This window comes from Tachypleus tridentatus, unplaced genomic scaffold (genome assembly GCF_004210375.1).
Source record: "Tachypleus tridentatus isolate NWPU-2018 unplaced genomic scaffold, ASM421037v1 Hic_cluster_2, whole genome shotgun sequence".
Taxonomy (NCBI): domain Eukaryota; kingdom Metazoa; phylum Arthropoda; class Merostomata; order Xiphosura; family Limulidae; genus Tachypleus; species Tachypleus tridentatus.
Genome location: NW_027467782.1, coordinates 49,882,740 through 49,904,369, shown reverse-complemented (window position 1 = coordinate 49,904,369; position 21,630 = coordinate 49,882,740). Strand labels below are relative to the sequence as shown.

Here is a 21,630-nt window from a genome sequence, read left to right as displayed (position 1 = left end):
GTTTTTAGTATTTTATATTTTCATCAGTTTGTTTTTAGTATTTTATACTTTCACCAGTTTGTTTTTAGTACTTTATACTTTCACCAGTTTGGTTTTAGTATTTTATACTTTCACCAGTTTGTTTTTAGTATTTTATACTTTCACTAGTTTGTGTTTAGTATTTTATACTTTCATTAGTTTGGTTTCAGTATTTTATACTTTCGCCAGTTTGTTTTTAGCATTTTGTACTTTCACCAGTTTGTGTTTTGTATTTTACACCTACATCAGTTTGTTTTATTTTATTTTATAAATTTTGTATTGGTGTTTTTGTCTGTAGGTTAACATATGATTCTTATATTCAGCATTACCTGTTTATGGTTGTTTTTTTCATTTTGCTGTGTTGTTGTGTGTATTCACTTTTATGGTCTCTAGGTGATCAGATACCTTTTGTCTTGTTATTGGTTTTGATATTATGTTGAATGTTATGATGCACATTAACTGGCATCTGTCTCTTTAATTAATATCCAATTTAATATTTGTTTTATCTCTTGAAGGTTACGGCTACAGCATATGCTAGAGAAGAGAATGACGATGAACGACCGTCACTACGCCAACCGAGCCGTACAATTCACGTTCGGTCCTGGTATTCACCCACTGGTAGTCACATACAGATCGAACCATCAAAAGTGGACATTGAGTGTGGGGTTCCTTATGATGCAAAGGTTTTGTACACTTTTAAAGAGGACCAAAACATCACATTCCACTATCAGGTGTGTTTTTAATAAATCACATTCGACCATAAGATGTGTTTTTGATAAATCACATTCCACTATCAGGGGTGTTTTTCGTAAATCACATTCCACTATCAGGGGTGTTTTTCGTAAATCACATTCCACTATCAGGTGTGTTTTTCGTAAATCACATTCCACTATCAGGTGTGTTTTTCATAAATCACATTCCACTATTAGGTGTGTTTTGATAAATCACATTTGACCATAAGGTGTGTTTTTGATAAATCACATTCCACTATCAGGTGTGTTTTTCATAAATCACATTTCACTATCAGGTGTGTTTTTCATAAATCACATTCCACAGGTGTGTTTTTCATAAATCACATTCCATTATCAGGTGTGTTTTTCATAAATCACATTCCATTATCAGGTGTGTTTTTGATAAATTACATTCCACTATCAAGGTGTTTTCCATAAATCACATTCCACTATCAGGGGTGTTTTTCATAAATCACATTCCACTATCAGGTGTGTTTTTCGTAAATTACATTCCACTATCAGGTATGTTTTTGATAAATCACATTACACTATCAGGTGTGTTTCTGATAAATCACATTCCACTATCAGGTGTGTTTTTGATAAACTACATTCCACTGTCAAGTGTGTTTTTGATAAATCACATTCTACTATCAGGTGTGTTTTTCATAAATCACATTCCACTATCAGGTGTGTTTTTGATAAATCACATTCCACTATCAGGTGTGTTTTTCATAAATCACATTCCACTATCAGAGGTGTTTTTGATAAATCACATTCCACTATCAGAGGTGTTTTTGATAAATCACATTCCACTATCAGAGGTGTTTTTTGTTAAATCACATTCCACTATCAGAGGTGTTTTTGATAAATCACATTCCACTATCAGAGGTGTTTTTGATAAATCACATTCCACTATCAGAGGTGTTTTTGATAAATCACATTCCACTATCAGAGGTGTTTTTGATAAATCACATTCCACTATCAGGTGTGTTTTGATAAATCACATTCCACTATCAGGTGTGTTTTGATAAATCACATTCGACCATAAGGTGTGTTTTTGATAAATCACATTCGACCATAATGTGTGTTTTTGATAAATCACATTCGACCATAAGGTGTGTTTTTGATAAATCACATTCCACTATCAGGCGTGTTTTTGATAAATCACATTCCACTATCAGGTGTGTTTTTGATAAATCACATTCCACTATCAGGTGTGTTTTTGATAAATCACATTCCACTATCAGGTGTGCTTTTCATAAATCACATTCCACTATCAGGTGTGTTTTTCATAAATCACATTCCACTATCAGGTGTGTTTTTCATAAATCACATTCCACTATCAGGTGTGTTTTTCGTAAATCACATTCCACTATCAGGTGTGTTTTTCATAAATCACATTCCACTATTAGGTGTGTTTTGATAAATCACATTTGACCATAAGGTGTGTTTTTGATAAATCACATTCCACTATCAGGTGTGTTTTTCATAAATCACATTTCACTATCAGGTGTGTTTTTCATAAATCACATTCCACTATCAGGTGTGTTTTGATAAATCACATTCCACTATCAGGTGTGTTTTGATAAATCACATTCGACCATAAGGTGTGTTTTTGATAAATCACATTCGACCATAATGTGTGTTTTTGATAAATCACATTCGACCATAAGGTGTGTTTTTGATAAATCACATTCCACTATCAGGCGTGTTTTTGATAAATCACATTCCACTATCAGGTGTGTTTTTGATAAATCACATTCCACTATCAGGTGTGTTTTTGATAAATCACATTCCACTATCAGGTGTGTTTTTGATAAATCACATTTCACTATCAGGTGTGCTTTTCATAAATCACATTCCACTATCAGGTGTGTTTTTCATAAATCACATTCCACTATCAGGTGTGTTTTTCATAAATCACATTCCACTATCAGGTGTGTTTTTCATAAATTACATTCCACTATCAGGGGTGTTTTTGATAAATCACATTCCACTATCAGGTGTGTTTTCATAAATCACATTCCACTATCAGGTGTGTTTTCATAAATCACATTCCACTATCAGAGGTGTTTTTGATAAATCACATTCCACTATCAGAGGTGTTTTTGATAAATCACATTCCACTATCAGAGGTGTTTTTGATAAATCACATTCCACTATCAGAGGTGTTTTTGATAAATCACATTCCACTATCAGGTGTGTTTTGATAAATCACATTCGACCATAAGGTGTGTTTTTCATAAATCACATTCCACTATCAGGTGTGTTTTTCATAAATTACATTCCACTATCAGGGGTGTTTTTGATAAATCACATTCCACTATCAGGTGTGTTTTTCATAAATCACATTCCACTATCAGGTGTGTTTTTCATAAATTACATTCCACTATCAGGGGTGTTTTTGATAAATCACATTCCACTATCAGGTGTGTTTTTGATAAATTACATTCCACTATCAGGTGTGTTTTTGATAAATCACATTCCACTATAAGGTGTGTCTTTAATATGTACTCTTCATTATATTCTATCTGAAACTTTGTGTATATTTAATGTTTTCTACTTTTAATTATCCAGTCACCATTGTATAAACTTGTCATCAAGCATGTTTGACATCTTGCATGTAGTTTACTTATTTCACATATCTTTGTACTACATGTAGTTTACTTATTTCACATATCTTTGTACTACATATAGTTTACTTATTTCACATATCTTTGTACTACATATAGTTGTTATTGTACTACAGTTGATGCTACATGTACGTTTTACTTATCCAGTACATATACAGTTGTTAGTTGTAGATAAATTCGATTTATCAGAAATCTTTTTGTTTTTCACATCACTATTTCTGATCAAATCTGTCTTGTTTAGAACTTTACACTGATGTACCTCAACATTCACATTACTAGATTTCTCTGGGTACTGTAGTACTGAAACTATTTCTGGATCACAGGACTTTGGGATTCTAGGAGATAAACTCTGGAATAATGGCCAGGATTCTGAATATTTTATTTCCATGTTACATTTTCTAATATGACAAGTAATTGAACTATCTGCTCTTTTCATACAAATTAAATGATTAGACACAAATGCAAACATATAAAATTATTTAAACTTTTAAGATTTGCACAAGTGCTTTTGTTATTAAAACTGTTTCTTTATTGTATGAACACATAAAGAAGGGTTGTTCAGCTTTCATTTTAACTCTTAATAAAGTTTAATCAAGAAACTAAATTGATTAAAAATTTGAATCTAATCTGTTCAAGTATTACCAGTTTGAAAAAGAAATCAGAGGATATCAGTGACAGCAACTTGTTCCAGGAAAGGTTATTACAATCTCAAGAATCTTTGGATGTGAGGAAACATACTAGTACACAGGATTGGTAACCCTAGAAAATTCTAGCTCTATTCCTTGTTTTGTAGGAAAAATAGTGTTTGTAATAATTTCTTAGGAATTACTATAAAGAATAAGTTAAAAATGTTACTAATCTCAAAGAAATATCAGAAAGATTCTAAGTTACAAATTCTTTGCATCATGTATAAATTTATTTTGCTAATGCCATTGTCTGAATAAAGGCTAAACAAGTGGTTAAGAAGTTGACATCTTAAGTCTTCTAACTAATCAGATGTGTTTTACCATACACTTAGGTTATGGTACAAGGCAGGATTATTACTCAAGGACATCATACAAAAGAATCTCTTGTAGAGAATGACCAGAATTCAGTCACTGATGACACATACCTTCCTCAAGATTCAAGTGCTATTTGTTTGAAGTTGAAGAACAATCAAACCTGGGGTAACCTTATAACTGTTCCTCCATACGTTGGTCAAGCTTCAATACCTTTTACCCCGCAACCTTCCATGGCCCCTATCGCTCGTCTTTTGGTTTACTATGTTAGAGAGGACGGTGAAACTGTTGCAGACTCAGTAGAATTTGCAGTCAAGAAGTGTTTAAAAAACAAGGTGAAAGAAAATTACTTAGACTAAATTGTTGGTTGCTATAAGAGAATTTTTAGTTGGTAGTTATTTCAAAAGAAGTATATAAATCCAGTTACATACACCGATCTGTTGTATCGAATTACACGTGATAATACATATACATTTTATTTGTGTTAATTTGTTAGAATCTCATATTGCACGGAAATTATGCCTTTTAATATAACTTGCTAAACACTTTGACAGAGTTCCTTTTTTATTATTTATTGTGGAAGTCTTTAGACTCGAATAACATGAAATGTTTTTCCAAGATAATCCGAGCCCTAAATGGTGTGATACATTTGTAATAGGTCCTTGTAGATCAGTCTTTTGGGACTCGAAGGTTATTGTTTTCATCAGGTGATCCTGAACCGTATATTAACCCTACCTAACTTTCAAAAGTATCTGAATCTGGTTTATTAACTTCTTCAACATAGCATACTTTGAAATATGTCATTCTGTTCAACAGTAGTTTAATTCAGTTTGGTTTCACATGTTGTGGTGTTGTCATTCTGTTCAACAGTAGTTTAATTCAGTTTGGTTTCACATGTTGTGGTGTTGTGATTCTGTTTAACAGTAGTTTAATTCAGTTTGGTTTCACATGTTGTGGTGTTGTCATTCTGTTCAACAGTAGTTTAATTCAGTTTGGTTTCACATGTTGTGGTGTTGTGATTCTGTTTAACAGTAGTTTAATTTAGTTTGGTTTCTCATGTTGTGGTGTTGTCATTCTGTTCAACAGTAGTTTAATTCAGTTTGGTTTCACAAGTTGTGGTGTTGTCATTCTGTTCAACAGTAGTTTAATTCAGTTTGGTTTCACATGTTGTGGTGTTGTCATTCTGTTCAACAGTAGTTTAATTCAGTTTGGTTTCACATGTTGTGGTGCTGTCATTCTGTTCAACAGTAGTTTAATTCAGTTTGGTTTCACATGTTGTGGTGTTGTCATTCTGTTCAACAGTAGTTTAATTCAGTTTGGTTTCACAAGTTGTGGTGTTGTCATTCTGTTCAACAGTAGTTTAATTCAGTTTGGTTTCACATGTTGTGGTGTTGTCATTCTGTTCAACAGTAGTTTAATTTAGTTTGGTTTCTCATGTTGTGGTGTTGTCATTCTGTTCAACAGTAGTTTAATTTATTTTGGTTTCACATGTTGTGGTGTTGTCATTCTGTTCAACAGTAGTTTAATTCAGTTTGGTTTCACATGTTGTGGTGTTGTCATTCTGTTCAACAGTAGTTTAATTCAGTTTGGTTTCACAAGTTGTGGTGTTGTCATTCTGTTCAACAGTAATTTAATTCAGTTTGGTTTCACATGTTGTGGTGTTGTCATTCTGTTCAACAGTAGTTTAATTTAGTTTGGTTTTTCATGTTGTGGTGTTGTCATTCTGTTCAACAGTAGTTTAATTTAGTTTGGTTTCTCATGTTGTGGTGTTGTCATTCTGTTCAACAGTAGTTTAATTTAGTTTGGTTTCTCATGTTGTGGTGTTGTCATTCTGTTCAACAGTAGTTTAATTTATTTTGGTTTCACATGTTGTGGTGTTGTCATTCTGTTCAACAGTAGTTTAATTTATTTTGGTTTCACATGTTGTGGTGTTGTCATTCTGTTCAACAGTAGTTTAATTTATTTTGGTTTCACATGTTGTGGTGTTGTCATTCTGTTCAACAGTAGTTTAATTTAGTTTGGTTTCTCATGTTGTGGTGTTGTCATTCTGTTCAACAGTAGTTTAGTTTATTTTGGTTTCACATGTTGTGGTGTTGTCATTCTGTTCAACAGTAGTTTAATTTATTTTGGTTTCTCATGTTGTGGTGTTGTCATTCTGTTCAACAGTAGTTTAATTTATTTTGGTTTCACATGTTGTGGTGTTGTCATTCTGTTCAACAGTAGTTTAATTTATTTTGGTTTCACATGTTGTGGTGTTGTCATTCTGTTCAACAGTAGTTTAATTCAGTTTGGTTTCACATGTTGTGGTGTTACTTTCGCTTCTTTTTTTTTCAGAACTTCCAACTATAAGAAACAAGAAGTGATTCTGTTGTAATCTCCAGTTTAAAAGTTACACAAAAAGTTAAATTTGATTACAGCAGTCAGCCTCAAAACCTTATGTGTATGTATTTTAATGCATCTACAAGTACAAGGAATAATATTTTTAACCCATTTCTCTGTTTACAAACTTTGAACCAGGTTGGTCTCGAGTTTCAAAAAACAACAGTCAGTCCAGGGAGCTCAACAGCAATCAAGCTAACGGCCAGTCCACTGTCACTTTGTGGAGTTGGTGCTGTAGATAAAAGTGTCCACTTGCTGAAAAAAGATAAACAACTCAGTGAAGAACAGGTGATTGGGGTTATATGTTTGTTTCTTAGCTGATGATACGAGTTTTTTATCATCAGTTTTCATCATTTTGATCTATTAATAACACTGTTTGGTGTTGTGTGTGCATTATTGTTATATAAACTTGATATATAATAAAGTGTCTTTGTTATGATAAACCATTAAACATGCTGACAGTGTGTATTAGAGGTGCTGATTATTAGAAGGATACCCATGTATGTTCAGTTTTTCTGTGTGTTCAAAAGTTTGTCTATATCCAGACGTAGGTAGGTAGTGTGTATAACGTGACATTAAAAGGTTTAACTGTATATTTACAATTGTTTTAGATGGGTCATTGTTCTCATCAAAGCCATTACTTTTATATTTTCCACATTGTTAAGATAATAAAGTATGTTTAATAAATTATGAAGCCATTCTGTGACATATAATTTCCTCTTTATGAGTAATGTAATCTATCTGTTGTTTGGGCCTTTTGGCCAGGAAACATTACGTATAAAGTCAGGTATTTTATGTACTACTGTTTCTCCATCTTGCAGATATTCAGTACTTTAAAGTCGTACGACATTTCTGGCTACCATTACCCTCGGCAGACCACTTCAGGATACACGTATTGTCAAAATATAGGAAAGAATAAAGGTGATATGTGACTTACAAATGTTTAAACATGCTTCTTGACAAAATTAATACTATTAATAAAGGTGATTTGTGACTTGCAAATGTTTAAACATGCTTCTTGACAAAATGAATACCATTAACAAAGGTGATCTGTGACTTACAAATGTCTAAACATGCTTCTTGACAAAATTAATACCATTAATAAAGGTGATCTGTGACTTACAAATGTTTAAACATGCTTCTTGACAAAATTTATACTATTAATAAAGGTGATCTGTGACTTACAAATGTCTAAACATACTTCTTGACAAAATTAATACCATTAATAAAGGTGATCTGTGACTTACAAATGTTTAAACATGCTTCTTGACAAAATTAATACTATTAATAAAGGTGATCTGTGACTTACAAATGTTTAAACATGCTTCTTGACAAAATTAATACTATTAATAAAGGTGATTTGTGACTTACAAATGTTTAAACATGCTTCTTGAGAAAATTAATACCATTATTTTGTTGGTTTTGTAGAACAAGTTCTTAACTTGATGGAGTCGTAAATATCCAAATAAAAAGAAAAAATTGAACATGGATGGTTAGCTCTGCTGATTTTGTGTGTTACTAAGTTATTATAATTAGCTTTAGACTTTTGTGATTTTGAACTTTGCTACTTTGTTGTATTTTTATGAAATTGTTAGAATTTGACAGAACATCTTCTGTCCACTGATAGAAGATAGTTTACTTCTGTAGGCGAAACTGTTGGTGAAAGAAGGTTGTCAGGATCGTATCAGAAACTCTCTCCTTCTGAATATGTAGATGCTATCCAAGCCTTTGAGGTAAACTCACCATAACTGTTCATGTTGAACTTCTTAGAATTGTAAATTATTATAATTATAGGAATGGTTATTAAAATCCAAATATTATTGGATTACTCTCTTTTTATTGTAAGCAAATGAATTGTGTCAGAATATAGTGAAATGTTGATAATATACACTGTGATTGGCTGTTAGCCAACCAATCAGGTAGTGCCACGCTGCAATAATTTCTTTAAAAATACAGGCATTCATACTTTTTTCAGCAGTAGATTGATAAATCTCAGGATGGAAATGCGATGCGACAAACATTCTAGAAGTCAAAGTGTAATAGAGTGCATGACGTGACACTTTATCTCAACAGAAAGTATGTTTATGAACCCTTATAAATGTGGGCTGCATCTTGGCCAGTATTCTTAGAAATCTACGTTAAATAGATGGTATCCTGACTACTGATAGGCACATTATATCATTTCCTCAGGAACAAGATTTGTGATTCCAAACACTTGGCATATGTGTTAAAATAATACCTGGGAGAAGCATGGCCAATGAAAATTTTTGAAACTGTGGTTTAACCTACAAGAAACTCATGCTATGAATATTACTAAGACTGTATGATCTAATATGGATCTATGGTCATCTAAACAACTAATATTGCACAATAATACATTGATAAACTGTTGTCAACATTAAAATAAGGCTTACTGCTCTGTTTTAAAGGGAATATATAAAATAAGGCTTACTGCTCTGTTTTAAAGGGAATATATAAAATAAGGCTTACTGCTCTGTTTAAAGGGAATATATAAAATAAGGCTTACTGCTCTGTTTTAAAGGGAATATATAAAATAAGGCTTACTGCTCTGTTTTAAAGGGAATATAAAAATACTGTATGACTCACTTGCTGGAGTAATGTGTTTACATGTAATATTCACATTACATTACGTGATTGTGTAATGTGCATACACGTAATATTCACATTGCATTATGTGATTTTGTAATGTGCATACATGTAATATTCATGTTACATTACGTGAACGTGTAATGTGCATACACGTAATATTCACGTTACATTACGTGAACGTGTAATGTGTGTACATGTAATATTCACGTTACATTACGCGATCGTGTAATGTGTGCACACGTAATATTCACGTTATGATACGTGATCGTGTAATGTGTGCATACGTAATATTCACGTTACGATACGTGATCGCGTGTAAACATAATATTCATGTTACATTACGTGATCGTGTAATGTGTGCACACGTAATATTCATGTTACATTATGTGATGCCCTGTTGTTTTCACAGCTAACCACACAAACGTTTGATGGATCTATATTATTAATACCCTTAATAATCATTAACACCTCAATCAAATCCCCTCTGAACCCCCTCTCCAGAGATATAAGTTCAGATATTTTAGTCTCCCCTCCTAAGACAATCGTCACTGTTGTCATCTTAGTGGCTTTTCTCTGAACATTTTCGAACCATTCAACGTCTTTTTTTGAGGAAGATATCCCAAAACTGTACATAGCACTCTAAATGTGACCTTACAAGTGATCTATACATTAAAAAAAATATCTATTATCTTGTATTCATTGTATCTGCAGATGCAACTTAAAATCCTAATATCCCTACTGCTGGCTACAATACACTGTTTAGGTAACTTGAGCAATTTTTGTTTATCAGAACATCAAAATGTTTTTCTTCAACTACAGTGTATAATGTGATACATAACTCTTGAGACTTGGAGCTGAGGCACTGTGTGACTTATTGGGTGTTTCCATTATCCCTCAGATGATTGTATTTTGTACGTGTTATAAAATGTGGATAGTTACAATAAAACATTCTATTTGTGTTTTGTTTTTGGGATGAAAAAATAGAAAGGTGAAATTTAACTTAATTTTTAGCAATGGAAAATGTTTTGTATGTTCTGTGGTACACTTGATCATAGTTTATGTTGTATGTTCTGTGGTACACTTGATCATAGTTTGTTTACATTCTCAGGAGGCGGGTCTAGTAGTTATCTCTGACCTTACTCTTGAAACCAGACCCTGCAAGCCGGGAGAATATTATCAGCGTAGTAACAACAACCTCTGTGCTCCTGGTAGGTTCTGGTGTTGTGTTATTTCACATGAAGTTTGTTCGTGGTATGTGGTGATTGTCCTACAAGCTTAACAACTAAAAGTAATTATTTTTTACTGTAATATATCATGTGTAATTATTATTTGAAAATGTGACCATAAAGCATCAGTAACTTCCAAGTGCTTATGAAAGTTTTTCTTTTAATGTGATTCTCACAAAACTTGTAGAGAAAAGTCACATAACTCTAGTTGATTTGGGGTAATCACTTACAACTCATCTGTTGAAATAAATACGATTGTGTATTACATGTAAATATTAATGTAATTAACAATTAAAGGGTCTTTAACCTGTTCAGTGCCGTAGACGAGATAACTCGTTCCAGCCGATCGGTAGCACAGTGCCACGGAGGAGTAAATTCTTTCTCAATAATATTTATTTTCAACGCTAGATGTCAGCACCATACATACATTTGACCCACTTACAAATTGTTTCACTTTCGATCCAAAATGGCGTCACAAAAAAGGTTACAAAATGAAGAAGCATTAGAGTTGTATTGTAGCAGCTGAAATACTTGGCAGTCAGCAGGTTAAATTTTGTGTGACATTTATAATGTTAGATATCCCAGGAATATTGTAAAGTTACAGACCAAGTTAAACCTTGTTTGCATTACTGTACTTTATCAAAACTCTGTAATTAATGTAAGCTTTAATGTGGTGGCAGGATTTGTTAGATTTCTGATTTAATTGTAATATACCTGTGAAAAATTGTGTAAAAATGTGTGGTAAAATGATGTAATACTTGCTGTAAATTTATTTTCATATAGAAAAACATGTTTGTGGTGAAGTAAAATCAAGTGATTTGAAGTTGAAATTGTATATTTTTTACTCATTATAAGAAATATTGCAACTTTTGTTTCTGATCTTGTGTAAATATTAATTTATTTTGAATTTTCTGTAACCAAATGATTTTTGTTTGTTTGAACAAGCATGAGTGTTGCTTATATTTTAATTCTATTAAATATTGAGAAGTAGCTCTTGATGGTGCAGCACAAGATCAAACTAAAGAACCAGTTAGCACAACAGAGTTCCAGAGAGAAGATGGAACAAGTAAACAAGAGCCTGACTTGGAAATTAGAAGCTTCTTTCCAGAAACATGGATCTGGAATCTGGAGACTGTAGGGTAAGGAAATTCAGCAGAGAAATAAAATCATATAAACTTTATCTGTTACATTACTATAATTTAAATATTATTTCATGGTATATTAATATTTTACACTTTTACATATCGATCATGACTTGTAATGAGCATGATGAGGGGACCTTCCAGAGAAGGTTCTGTTCTTTCAGTTTACCTTCTGTGGGGTCTAAACATTCACCCACGTGTTTGCTGTGCGTGGCGACCTATGATGGGGAGGAGAGGATCCTGGTGGTTGAGGGCCTTTGGCCTTGAATTTCTGTAGAGGGTTAGCCTTGAGGTGGTCCCCCAGGGTCAATTGGCTTGCCCACTGATCTCATTCACCATGGAGTTCTATGAGGGGACACACTACAGTGCCAAACAAGGACACTGCAGCAACTCCAAGGTTTTGTGAGCTCTATACCCAAATGTCAGCATCAGATACAATGTCCATAACACTAGTTGAGAACATCCAACACCAGTACTTGGTTGACCTTTATTATGAAACCCCCAAATAAAAATTTAAATGAAATAGTGAAAAAAACAGTCCACAGTTGAGTAAACAACTCTTGAAGATTCTGAGCAGCAATCTTCAGTATCTGTAACACCCGTTGCACCTCATTTTCTTTCATACACACCTTTAGGGCAAATTTCTCTCTTTTTCATTCAGAAGGGACTAGACGGACTTACTGGCTCTCCAAAGTCAGTAAAGAAGCTTTGATCTGATGACATATTGGTGGAAACATCCACTGCTAAACACAGTGAATTCCTCTTTTCATTGAAAGGTGATTGGGAATGTATCTATAGTGGTTATAACTAATGCTTCTTTGAATTCGTCACCAGGAGTTATTGTTTAGAGGGATTTGAAAAACATCTCCTTGCTGGTTTCTCCACCCAAGGAGTTTCTATAGTGAGGCATATATCACCTCACAAAGATGGCATTATGATACCTACCAATGCCCTAATTTTAACATTTACATCACCATGTCCACCTGCCTTCGTCAAGGTAGGTTATCTTAATTGGTAGGTACGGCCATATATTCTGAACCCTCTCAGATGTTTCCAGTGTCAGCAGTTCAGTGACTCTAAGACATCATGCCATGGTTCCTTGATGTGTGCTTTTTGTGGTGGTAAGAACCACGACGCCTGTGAGTGTGAAACAGACCCTCGTTGCGTTAATTGTAATGGGTCGTACCCATCCTGCTTTGTTCTTGCCCTAAGTGGTTGTAAGAAAAAGAGGTCCAGTGTTTGAAAATGAATCAAAACGTTACTTACCTTGTTTAAAGTTGCTGTCCACCACTTCATCTCGGACATATGCACTTCATTCCACTACTACAGGGGGAGTGCAGACAGATTTCTTCATGCCTCTGAAATAATCACTCTCAACCCATATGAAATGTCTTTTGACTTCTGTGATTAAGAAAGTTGATGAATCAATGTCAACACCCTTTTCTGTCCCTATCATTAATTCCATCAAACCCCCATATCCAATTCATTTGGTTCTGGGTACAGCCATTTCCTTAGGTACATCATCTTCTACAGCTTGAGAGGTAAAACAATAATTTGTTCACACTCTCAGTCACTGCAGTCTTCTTCCAACAACATAGACCTGCTCAATCGACCCAGGTCAGGATTCATAGAGATCGATAGACTTCACTTGGCAGAAGCTGGCCACCTTTCACTGCTCTCGCAGAACTTGATCCTGCCATCGTCTCTAACCCATCAGTAGATGACTGTGTGGCAGCAGTAACTGACTGTATTATACAGTCAATGTATTCCTAAAACCTCGACATGCTTTCCATGATTTCCTCTTCCGTGGTAGAATCCTGCCTGCCACATGGCACAGAAGATTCAAAAATGTGCCTGGGATACTTTTCATTAGTATCTCACATTCTCGAACCTCATCACTTTCCAGCAGCTCCAGTGCACGTGCTCAGTAGGTGAGATGTCGAATCCAGAAGGAATCTTGGATTAAATTCACAATCACCATCTCTTCTACCACCAGTTCCAAAGACATATGGGACAATAATCCCAAGATTCCTTTGAACTACTGTCCAGTAGCTTTGAGGAGCTGTCTCAGAGAGAATGGTTAATGTTCATCTTGTTTGGTTCCTTTCGCTCACCCAGTGTGGGTTCTGAGGACACAGCTCTCCACTATGGACATTTGACATCAATCAGAGAAGCCTTTCTAAAATGACATCTTGTATCAATATTCTTTGACATTGAAAAGGCATATAATACTGCGTGGAGGTATGGCGTTTTGTGAGACCTCCACTTATGTGGGTTACTTTACCAATTGCCCATTTTTATTAAAAATGTTTCAATGGGCAGATGATTCCAAGTTCTTGTGGGTTCGACACTTTCCCGTTCTTTCATACAGGAACTTGGAATCCCTCAGAGCATTGTTATGAGTGTCACACTTTTCAATATAAAGATTAATTCCATCACTAAACAACTCCCTCTTATTGTTACAAATGGGCTCTATGTCGATGACTTCCACATCTCATGTTGGTCATCAAATATGAGGTTTATTGAGTGGCAGTTACAGACTGCTCTCAGTTGTTTACTGAAGTGGACCACAGCAAACAGTTTTAACCATTGGCATGCACTTTTGGCCCCAACAGGATTTTCACCCCAATCCTGAACACAGCTTTGGTGAATTTCTGCTTCCAGTGGTCTCTGAAACAAAATTCTTGGAGCTTATCTTTGACTGTAAGCTGATCTTTATACCACACATGAAGTAGCTATGAGTCAAATGTACAAGAGCACTGAACATCCTCTGTGTCCTCTCTTCCACCACTTGGGGATTGCATCTATGCTCTGTGTTAAAGATATTTCGTGCTTGTATTCATTCGAAACTACACTATGGGTCTTGGTCCATGGCTGTGCTAGGAGCTCTACCTTGAAGATGCTGGACCCCATTCATCATCAGGGACTTCAGCTCTCCTCCAGGGCTTTCTGCACTTTACCAGTCCAGAGCTTATACACAGAGTCTCATGAATATCCTCTACACCTTCACCATTTGCAATTGTCTTCACTGTATTCTTTGAACCTTTATTCCTTACCAAAGCATCCCACCTTGGGTTGTGTTTTCCTTCCTCTGTGGATGATCCTTCTTCAGGATGATCTGCCATTGTTGCTTTTGGTCCAGGCACAGTTGGATGAATTGGGTTTGTCCCTGGATAACATTGCTGTTTACCCTGGTCAGCCCATCCCACCATGGCTTATTATCATCCCCAAATGTAATATTTCTTTAAGTCATCTGAGCAGTACATTGGAAGTACTGTCTTTTATTTGCTGAACATTTCTCAAACTATCCCTCCATTCCCATTTATATAGATGGTTTGAAATCAGATGATTCTGTGGGCTCTGCCATGGTTTGTTATGGCTCGACGGTTGCGCACTCAGGTCACAATAACTCACATTTTACTGTCTTGCTGTCGTTACAACTCTCAACGACGGCACCATTTTAAACATTTTTTTTCCCAAGGTTTATTTGCAACATTGGACAATGTCATTAGCGATCGTGACACTGTCCACCTTACAAAGGTATTTAGTTTTTTAAAGACCATTGGTCTTTTTAACACTATTTAAGTTTTTAATTCATAAATTAGAATTTTTTTTAACGTGATTCATTTTTATGAATTAAAGTAAAATTAGTTCAATACGAAGGTAGAAAATGGCTGCACGTCAAATAATTTGAAACCAGTACTGGAAAAGCCAACTTCAGGTGACTAATGCTGCTGTTTGAACTTATGTGTTGGTCATCCTGGCAAGTTATGATAATTAAAATTATGCTGCAGAAAGTCCTTTACAAATTGTATTACTGTAGTTTCTCTCTTTGTAAACTAGATATAAAAATTGGATTTAAAAATTTAAGTTTCTAATTGTTTATTTTTTATTCCTTTTTATGAATTTTTATAATTTTACTTTACTTTCAAATTTTTAATGGTCGTTTGGCACATTGTTAGCTTGGTTGCTTTGCACTATAAAATACCAAAGAACTTTCATCAAGTATTATTATCTCTACAATTTTATGTATTAGTATAATCTTCCAACATGAATCTTTTCTTTCTCATCAAATATTAATATCTCTACAGTGTTACATGGTAATGAAAGCTGAGTAACCTGACCTTCCTTCATCAGGTGTTAGTCGTTTACAGGCCTGAAGGTTGTCAGTGATATCCCTTCATACAGTGGATGTACTCAATCAATTTGACTGACATTTTAAATAAATTACTAAATAGCATCTACTTTTAGGCTTAAAGAAATATTTGTCATTTCCTAAATTTTGTTTTGAAACAGAGTACTGTAAACAGTTAGTAGGTTGAACAGAATAAATAAGATTTATTGTAGTGAGTAAGAGACAGCTAAAAACTGAATAAATAATGTTTAATGTAGGGAGTAAGAGACAGCTAAAAACTGAATAAATAAGGTTTAATTGTAGTGAGTAAGAGACAGCTAAAAACTGAATAAATAAGGTTTAATGTAGTAAGAGACAGCTAAAAACTGAATAAATAAGGTTTAATTGTAGTGAGTAAGAGACAGCTAAAAACTGAATAAATAAGGTTTAATGTAGGGAGTAAGAGACAGCTAAAAACTGAATAAATAAGGTTTAATGTAGTGAGTAAGAGACAGCTAAAAACTGAATAAATAAGGTTTAATTATAGTGAGTAAGAGACAGCTAAAAACTGAATAAATAAGGTTTAATGTAGGGAGTAAGAGACAGCTAAAAACTGAATAAATAAGGTTTAATGTAGGGAGTAAGAGACAGCTAAAAACTGAATAAATAATGTTTAATGTAGGGAGTAAGAGACAGCTAAAAACTGAATAAATAATGTTTAATGTAGTGAGTAACAGACAGCTAAAAACTGAATAAATAATGTTTAATGTAGTGAGTAACAGACAGCTAAAAACTGAATAAATAATGTTTAATGTAGTGAGTAACAGACAGCTAAAAACTGAATAAATAAGGTTTAATGTAGGGAGTAAGAGACAGCTAAGAACTGAATAAATAAGGTTTAATGTAGGGAGTAAGAGACAGCTAAAAACTGAATAAATAATGTTTAATTGTAGTGAGTAAGAGACAGCTAAGAACTGAATAAATAAGGTTTAATGTAGGGAGTAAGAGACAGCTAAAAACTGAATAAATAATGTTTAATGTAGGGAGTAAGAGACAGCTAAAAACTGAATAAATAAGGTTTAATGTAGAGAGTAAGAGACAGCTAAAAACTGAATAAATAAGGTTTAATTGTAGTGAGTAAGAGACAGCTAAAAACTGAATAAATAATGTTCAATGTAGTGAGTAAGAGACAGCTAAAAACTGAATAAATAAGGTTTAATTGTAGTGAGTAAGAGACAGCTAAAAACTGAATAAATAATGTTTAATGTAGTGAGTAAGAGACAGCTAAAAACTGAATAAATAAGGTTTAATTGTAGTGAGTAAGAGACAGCTAAGAACTGAATAAATAAGGTTTAATGTAGGGAGTAAAAGACTGCTAAAAATGCCTTATATGTACAGTCCATCACTATAGAAAACCTAGCCTTGCTCTTTTGATTTTCCTAGATGCAGGGTTACTTATGAAGGGTGAAATTCCTAAAGTTGATATAACTAGGGGACAAGAGATGAATAATAGATTAATGTTTATTTTTAACTTCCACTGTTGTTATTTTTTAGATTCTATCAGTCATTAATTGTGGTTAAACATACTTAGTGGTCAGTGATTTTGTTAATTCCTAGGTCCTTAATAAGGTATCAAATACACAGACGAATGTAGGCATAAGTGTCATCAGTATTCTAGTAAATTACATTAACTACTGTTAGGGTTTCTTATGTAATTCATACAATATTGTCTGGTTAGTTCTGTACAGTAACGAAGCATAAAAATACCTCAATAAACTGTATAACCTCCCTGATAGTGAACAACATAAGAACTAGATGGTAATTTTGAGTCCTAAACCTGTATTTAAATATCAGTGACAATGTATGTTAGAACCAAAATTTAACTTGTGAATTGTTTTCTCATTTCTCCAGCGAGAGTGGGGAGTTAAACATTAAACAAGACATTCCACATACCATTACTGAGTGGGTTGGCAGTGCTGTTTGTTTGAATGAGGAAGCAGGGCTGGGTATTTCTGGCCCTGTAACTGTTAAAGCATTCCAGCCATTCTTTGTCAGCTTTACGCTTCCTTACTCTGTCATCCGTGGGGAGAAAGTTCCTGTGATTGTAACTGTCTTCAATTACCTCAGTGAATGTTTGCCTGTAAGTATGAAGTTATCTTTATGATTTGACTCAAAAGTACACCTGATGTATCTTAAAATGTTGCTATGATTCAATTTAATATAATATTATTGAAATATTGATTGTTGTTTTTTTGTTTTTTTATTGGCAGGTTCTGTCATGTTATCTGGCAAATATTATTCAACATCCAGTTTGTGTAATAACTGAATAAATAAAATTTAATGTAGTGAGTAAGAGACAGTGTGTAGTTGTTTTGGTTTTTTTTATTAATTATAAATTAATTTGTTTCCTCTTTTAACTTTTCTAGAAGTTTGAACATTTGTACACTGTTATACATTGTTGTAGGCCTACATTACTAATGACTTTCACACCTATGTAATAATATTATGATTAATGTAAAATCAACATGTACGAAATCATTTGATAAATATCTAGCACAGTTCCAAACACCCTAATTGTTTCACTCTATTAGCAGGAAACAACTGTCTTGAAATAACTGTACTCTTCACATTAATAAACTAGCTTTGAATGTGGGAGAAAAAACCTGACTTCAGTTTCGAGTTTTTCTGGCTTAATTAAGATTATAATTAATACCAACAGTTCCTTCTAACTAAGAAACAAATTAAAATTAAAAGTATAGCTTATTAAAATATAGTTGGAATATATGACAAATGTATAGGCTTGTTTTAAAAGATAAATCTATAAAGTTGTCTTCTGAGAATACCATACATACATATACATGCAATAGAAGGCCTTACAGATGTTTACAAAGAATCTGAGAAGTTAGGTATACCAAACAAACATTACCTTTGTAACAAAAGTATATGATATCTATTTACAGGGTATAAATTGTTTTCATGTTATTGGTATTGTTTTATCTTTGATTCAACGTGATTTTTGTTTACTGGTTACTGTCATCTACCACTAAGATACTCTGTGTTTTCATTTCCAGATTGAGCTTCAACTGGAGTATAGTGAAGCGTTCGAGGTGAAGAATGACACGAGCGTCTCCAGAATCTGTGTTTGTGGTCAGTCTAGTGACACCATCAGATGGTTAGTTGAACCACACGCTATTGGAAAAGTCAACTTGACTGTGTATGCGCATGCTCTGAAAGACACTGATGTTTGTGGAAATGAGATCTCTGCACAGTTGGATGCTAAAGATGCAGTAAAGAGAGAGCTCTTAGTTGAGGTAAGGGTTTGAAAGAAAACCCAGTAATATCCTGTTGGGTAAAAGAAAGTGTGTTGTAAGTCCTTTCATTTCACACGTAATAAACTAAAGCAACAGCTTCAGAACACACAGCGGTTTTTGAAAAATTAAATTGTTTCATTCTTATTTAACATTTGTTATACAAGTCTCTACTGTTGAATGATAGTGTAGTACAAGTATATATCTACTGTTGAATGATAGTTTAGTACAAGTATATATCTACTGTTGAATCACAGTGTGTAGTACAAGTATATATCTACTGTTGAATCACAGTGTGTAGTACAAGTATATATCTACTGTTGAATCACAGTGTGTAGTACAAGTATATATCTACTGTTGAATCACAGTGTGTAGTACAAGTATATATCTACTGTTGAATCACAGTGTGTAGTACAAGTATATGTCTACTGTTGAATCACAGTGTGTAGTACAAGTATATATCTACTGTTGAATCACAGTGTGTAGTACAAGTATATATCTACTGTTGAATCACAGTGTGTAGTACAAGTATATATCTACTGTTGAATCACAGTGTGTAGTACAAGTATATATCTACTGTTGAATCACAGTGTGAAGTACAAGTATATATCTGCTGTTGAATGATAGTTTAGTACAAGTATATATCTACTGTTGAATGATAGTTTAGTACAAGTATATATCTACTGTTGAATGATAGTTTAGTACAAGTATATATCTGCTGTTGAATGATAGTTTAGTACAAGTATATATCTACTGTTGAATGATAGTTTAGTACAAGTATATATCTGCTGTTGAATGATAGTTTAGTACAAGTATATATCTGCTGTTGAATGATAGTTTAGTACAAGTATATATCTACTGTTGAATGATAGTTTAGTACAAGTATATATCTGCTGTTGAATGATGGTTTAGTACAAGTATATATCTGCTGTTGAATGATAGTTTAGTACAAGTATATATCTACTGTTGAATGATAATTTAGTACAAGTATATATCTACTGTTGAATCACAGTATGTAGTACAAGTATATATCTGCTGTTGAACGACAGTGTGTAGTACAAGTATATATCTGCTGTTGAACGACAGTGTGTAGTACAAGTATATATCTGCTGTTGAATCACAGTGTGTAGTACAAGTATATATCCGCTGTTGAACGACAGTGTGTAGTACAAGTATATATCTGCTGTTGAATGACAGTTTAGTACAAGTATATATCTGCTGTTCAATGACAGTTTAGTACAAGTATATATCTGCTGTTGAATGATAGTTTAGTACAAGTATATATCTGCTGTTGAATGATAGTTTACTACAAGTATATATCTGCTGTTGAACGACAGTGTGTAGTACAAGTATATATCTGCTGTTGAACGACAGTGTGTAGTACAAGTATATATCTGCTGTTGAATGATAGTTTAGTACAAGTATATATCTGCTGTTGAATCACAGTGTGTAGTACAAGTATATATCTACTGTTGAATCACAGTGTGTAGTACAAGTATATATCTACTGTTGAATCACAGTGTGTAGTACAAGTATATATCTACTGTTGAATCACAGTGTGTAGTACAAGTATATATCTACTGTTGAATCACAGTGTGTAGTACAAGTATATGTCTACTGTTGAATCACAGTGTGTAGTACAAGTATATATCTACTGTTGAATCACAGTGTGTAGTACAAGTATATATCTACTGTTGAATCACAGTGTGTAGTACAAGTATATATCTACTGTTGAATCACAGTGTGTAGTACAAGTATATATCTACTGTTGAATCACAGTGTGTAGTACAAGTATATATCTACTGTTGAATCACAGTGTGTAGTACAAGTATATATCTACTGTTGAATCACAGTGTGAAGTACAAGTATATATCTACTGTTGAATGATAGTTTAGTACAAGTATATATCTACTGTTGAATGATAGTTTAGTACAAGTATATATCTACTGTTGAATGATAGTTTAGTACAAGTATATATCTGCTGTTGAATGATAGTTTAGTACAAGTATATATCTGTTGTTGAATGATAGTTTAGTACAAGTATATATCTACTGTTGAATGATAGTTTAGTACAAGTATATATCTGCTGTTGAATGATAGTTTAGTACAAGTATATATCTGCTGTTGAATGATAGTTTAGTACAAGTATATATCTACTGTTGAATGATAGTTTAGTACAAGTATATATCTACTGTTGAATGATAGTTTAGTACAAGTATATATCTACTGTTGAATGATAGTTTAGTACAAGTATATATCTACTGTTGAATGATAGTTTAGTACAAGTATATATCTGCTGTTGAATGATAGTTTAGTACAAGTATATATCTGCTGTTGAATGATAGTTTAGTACAAGTATATATCTACTGTTGAATGATAGTTTAGTACAAGTATATATCTGCTGTTGAATGATAGTTTAGTACAAGTATATATCTACTGTTGAATGACAGTGTGTAGTACAAGTATATATC

The 21,630-nt window shown here is 33.4% G+C and overlaps 1 protein-coding gene across 1 annotated transcript in view; it reads left to right on the top strand.

Annotated features, from left to right (window-relative positions):
* Nucleotides 1-21,630, top strand: part of LOC143242312 (alpha-2-macroglobulin-like protein 1) — a 77,690-nt gene that overhangs the window by 32,987 nt on the left and 23,073 nt on the right. Inside the window, exons 12-20 of the mRNA XM_076485673.1 lie at nucleotides 534-749; nucleotides 4,401-4,715; nucleotides 6,898-7,047; nucleotides 7,581-7,680; nucleotides 8,407-8,492; nucleotides 10,478-10,577; nucleotides 11,584-11,734; nucleotides 17,763-17,991; nucleotides 18,923-19,162. Coding sequence (XP_076341788.1) covers nucleotides 534-749; nucleotides 4,401-4,715; nucleotides 6,898-7,047; nucleotides 7,581-7,680; nucleotides 8,407-8,492; nucleotides 10,478-10,577; nucleotides 11,584-11,734; nucleotides 17,763-17,991; nucleotides 18,923-19,162 — 1,587 coding nt within the window. The remainder of the gene's footprint in view (nucleotides 1-533; nucleotides 750-4,400; nucleotides 4,716-6,897; nucleotides 7,048-7,580; nucleotides 7,681-8,406; nucleotides 8,493-10,477; nucleotides 10,578-11,583; nucleotides 11,735-17,762; nucleotides 17,992-18,922; nucleotides 19,163-21,630) is intronic.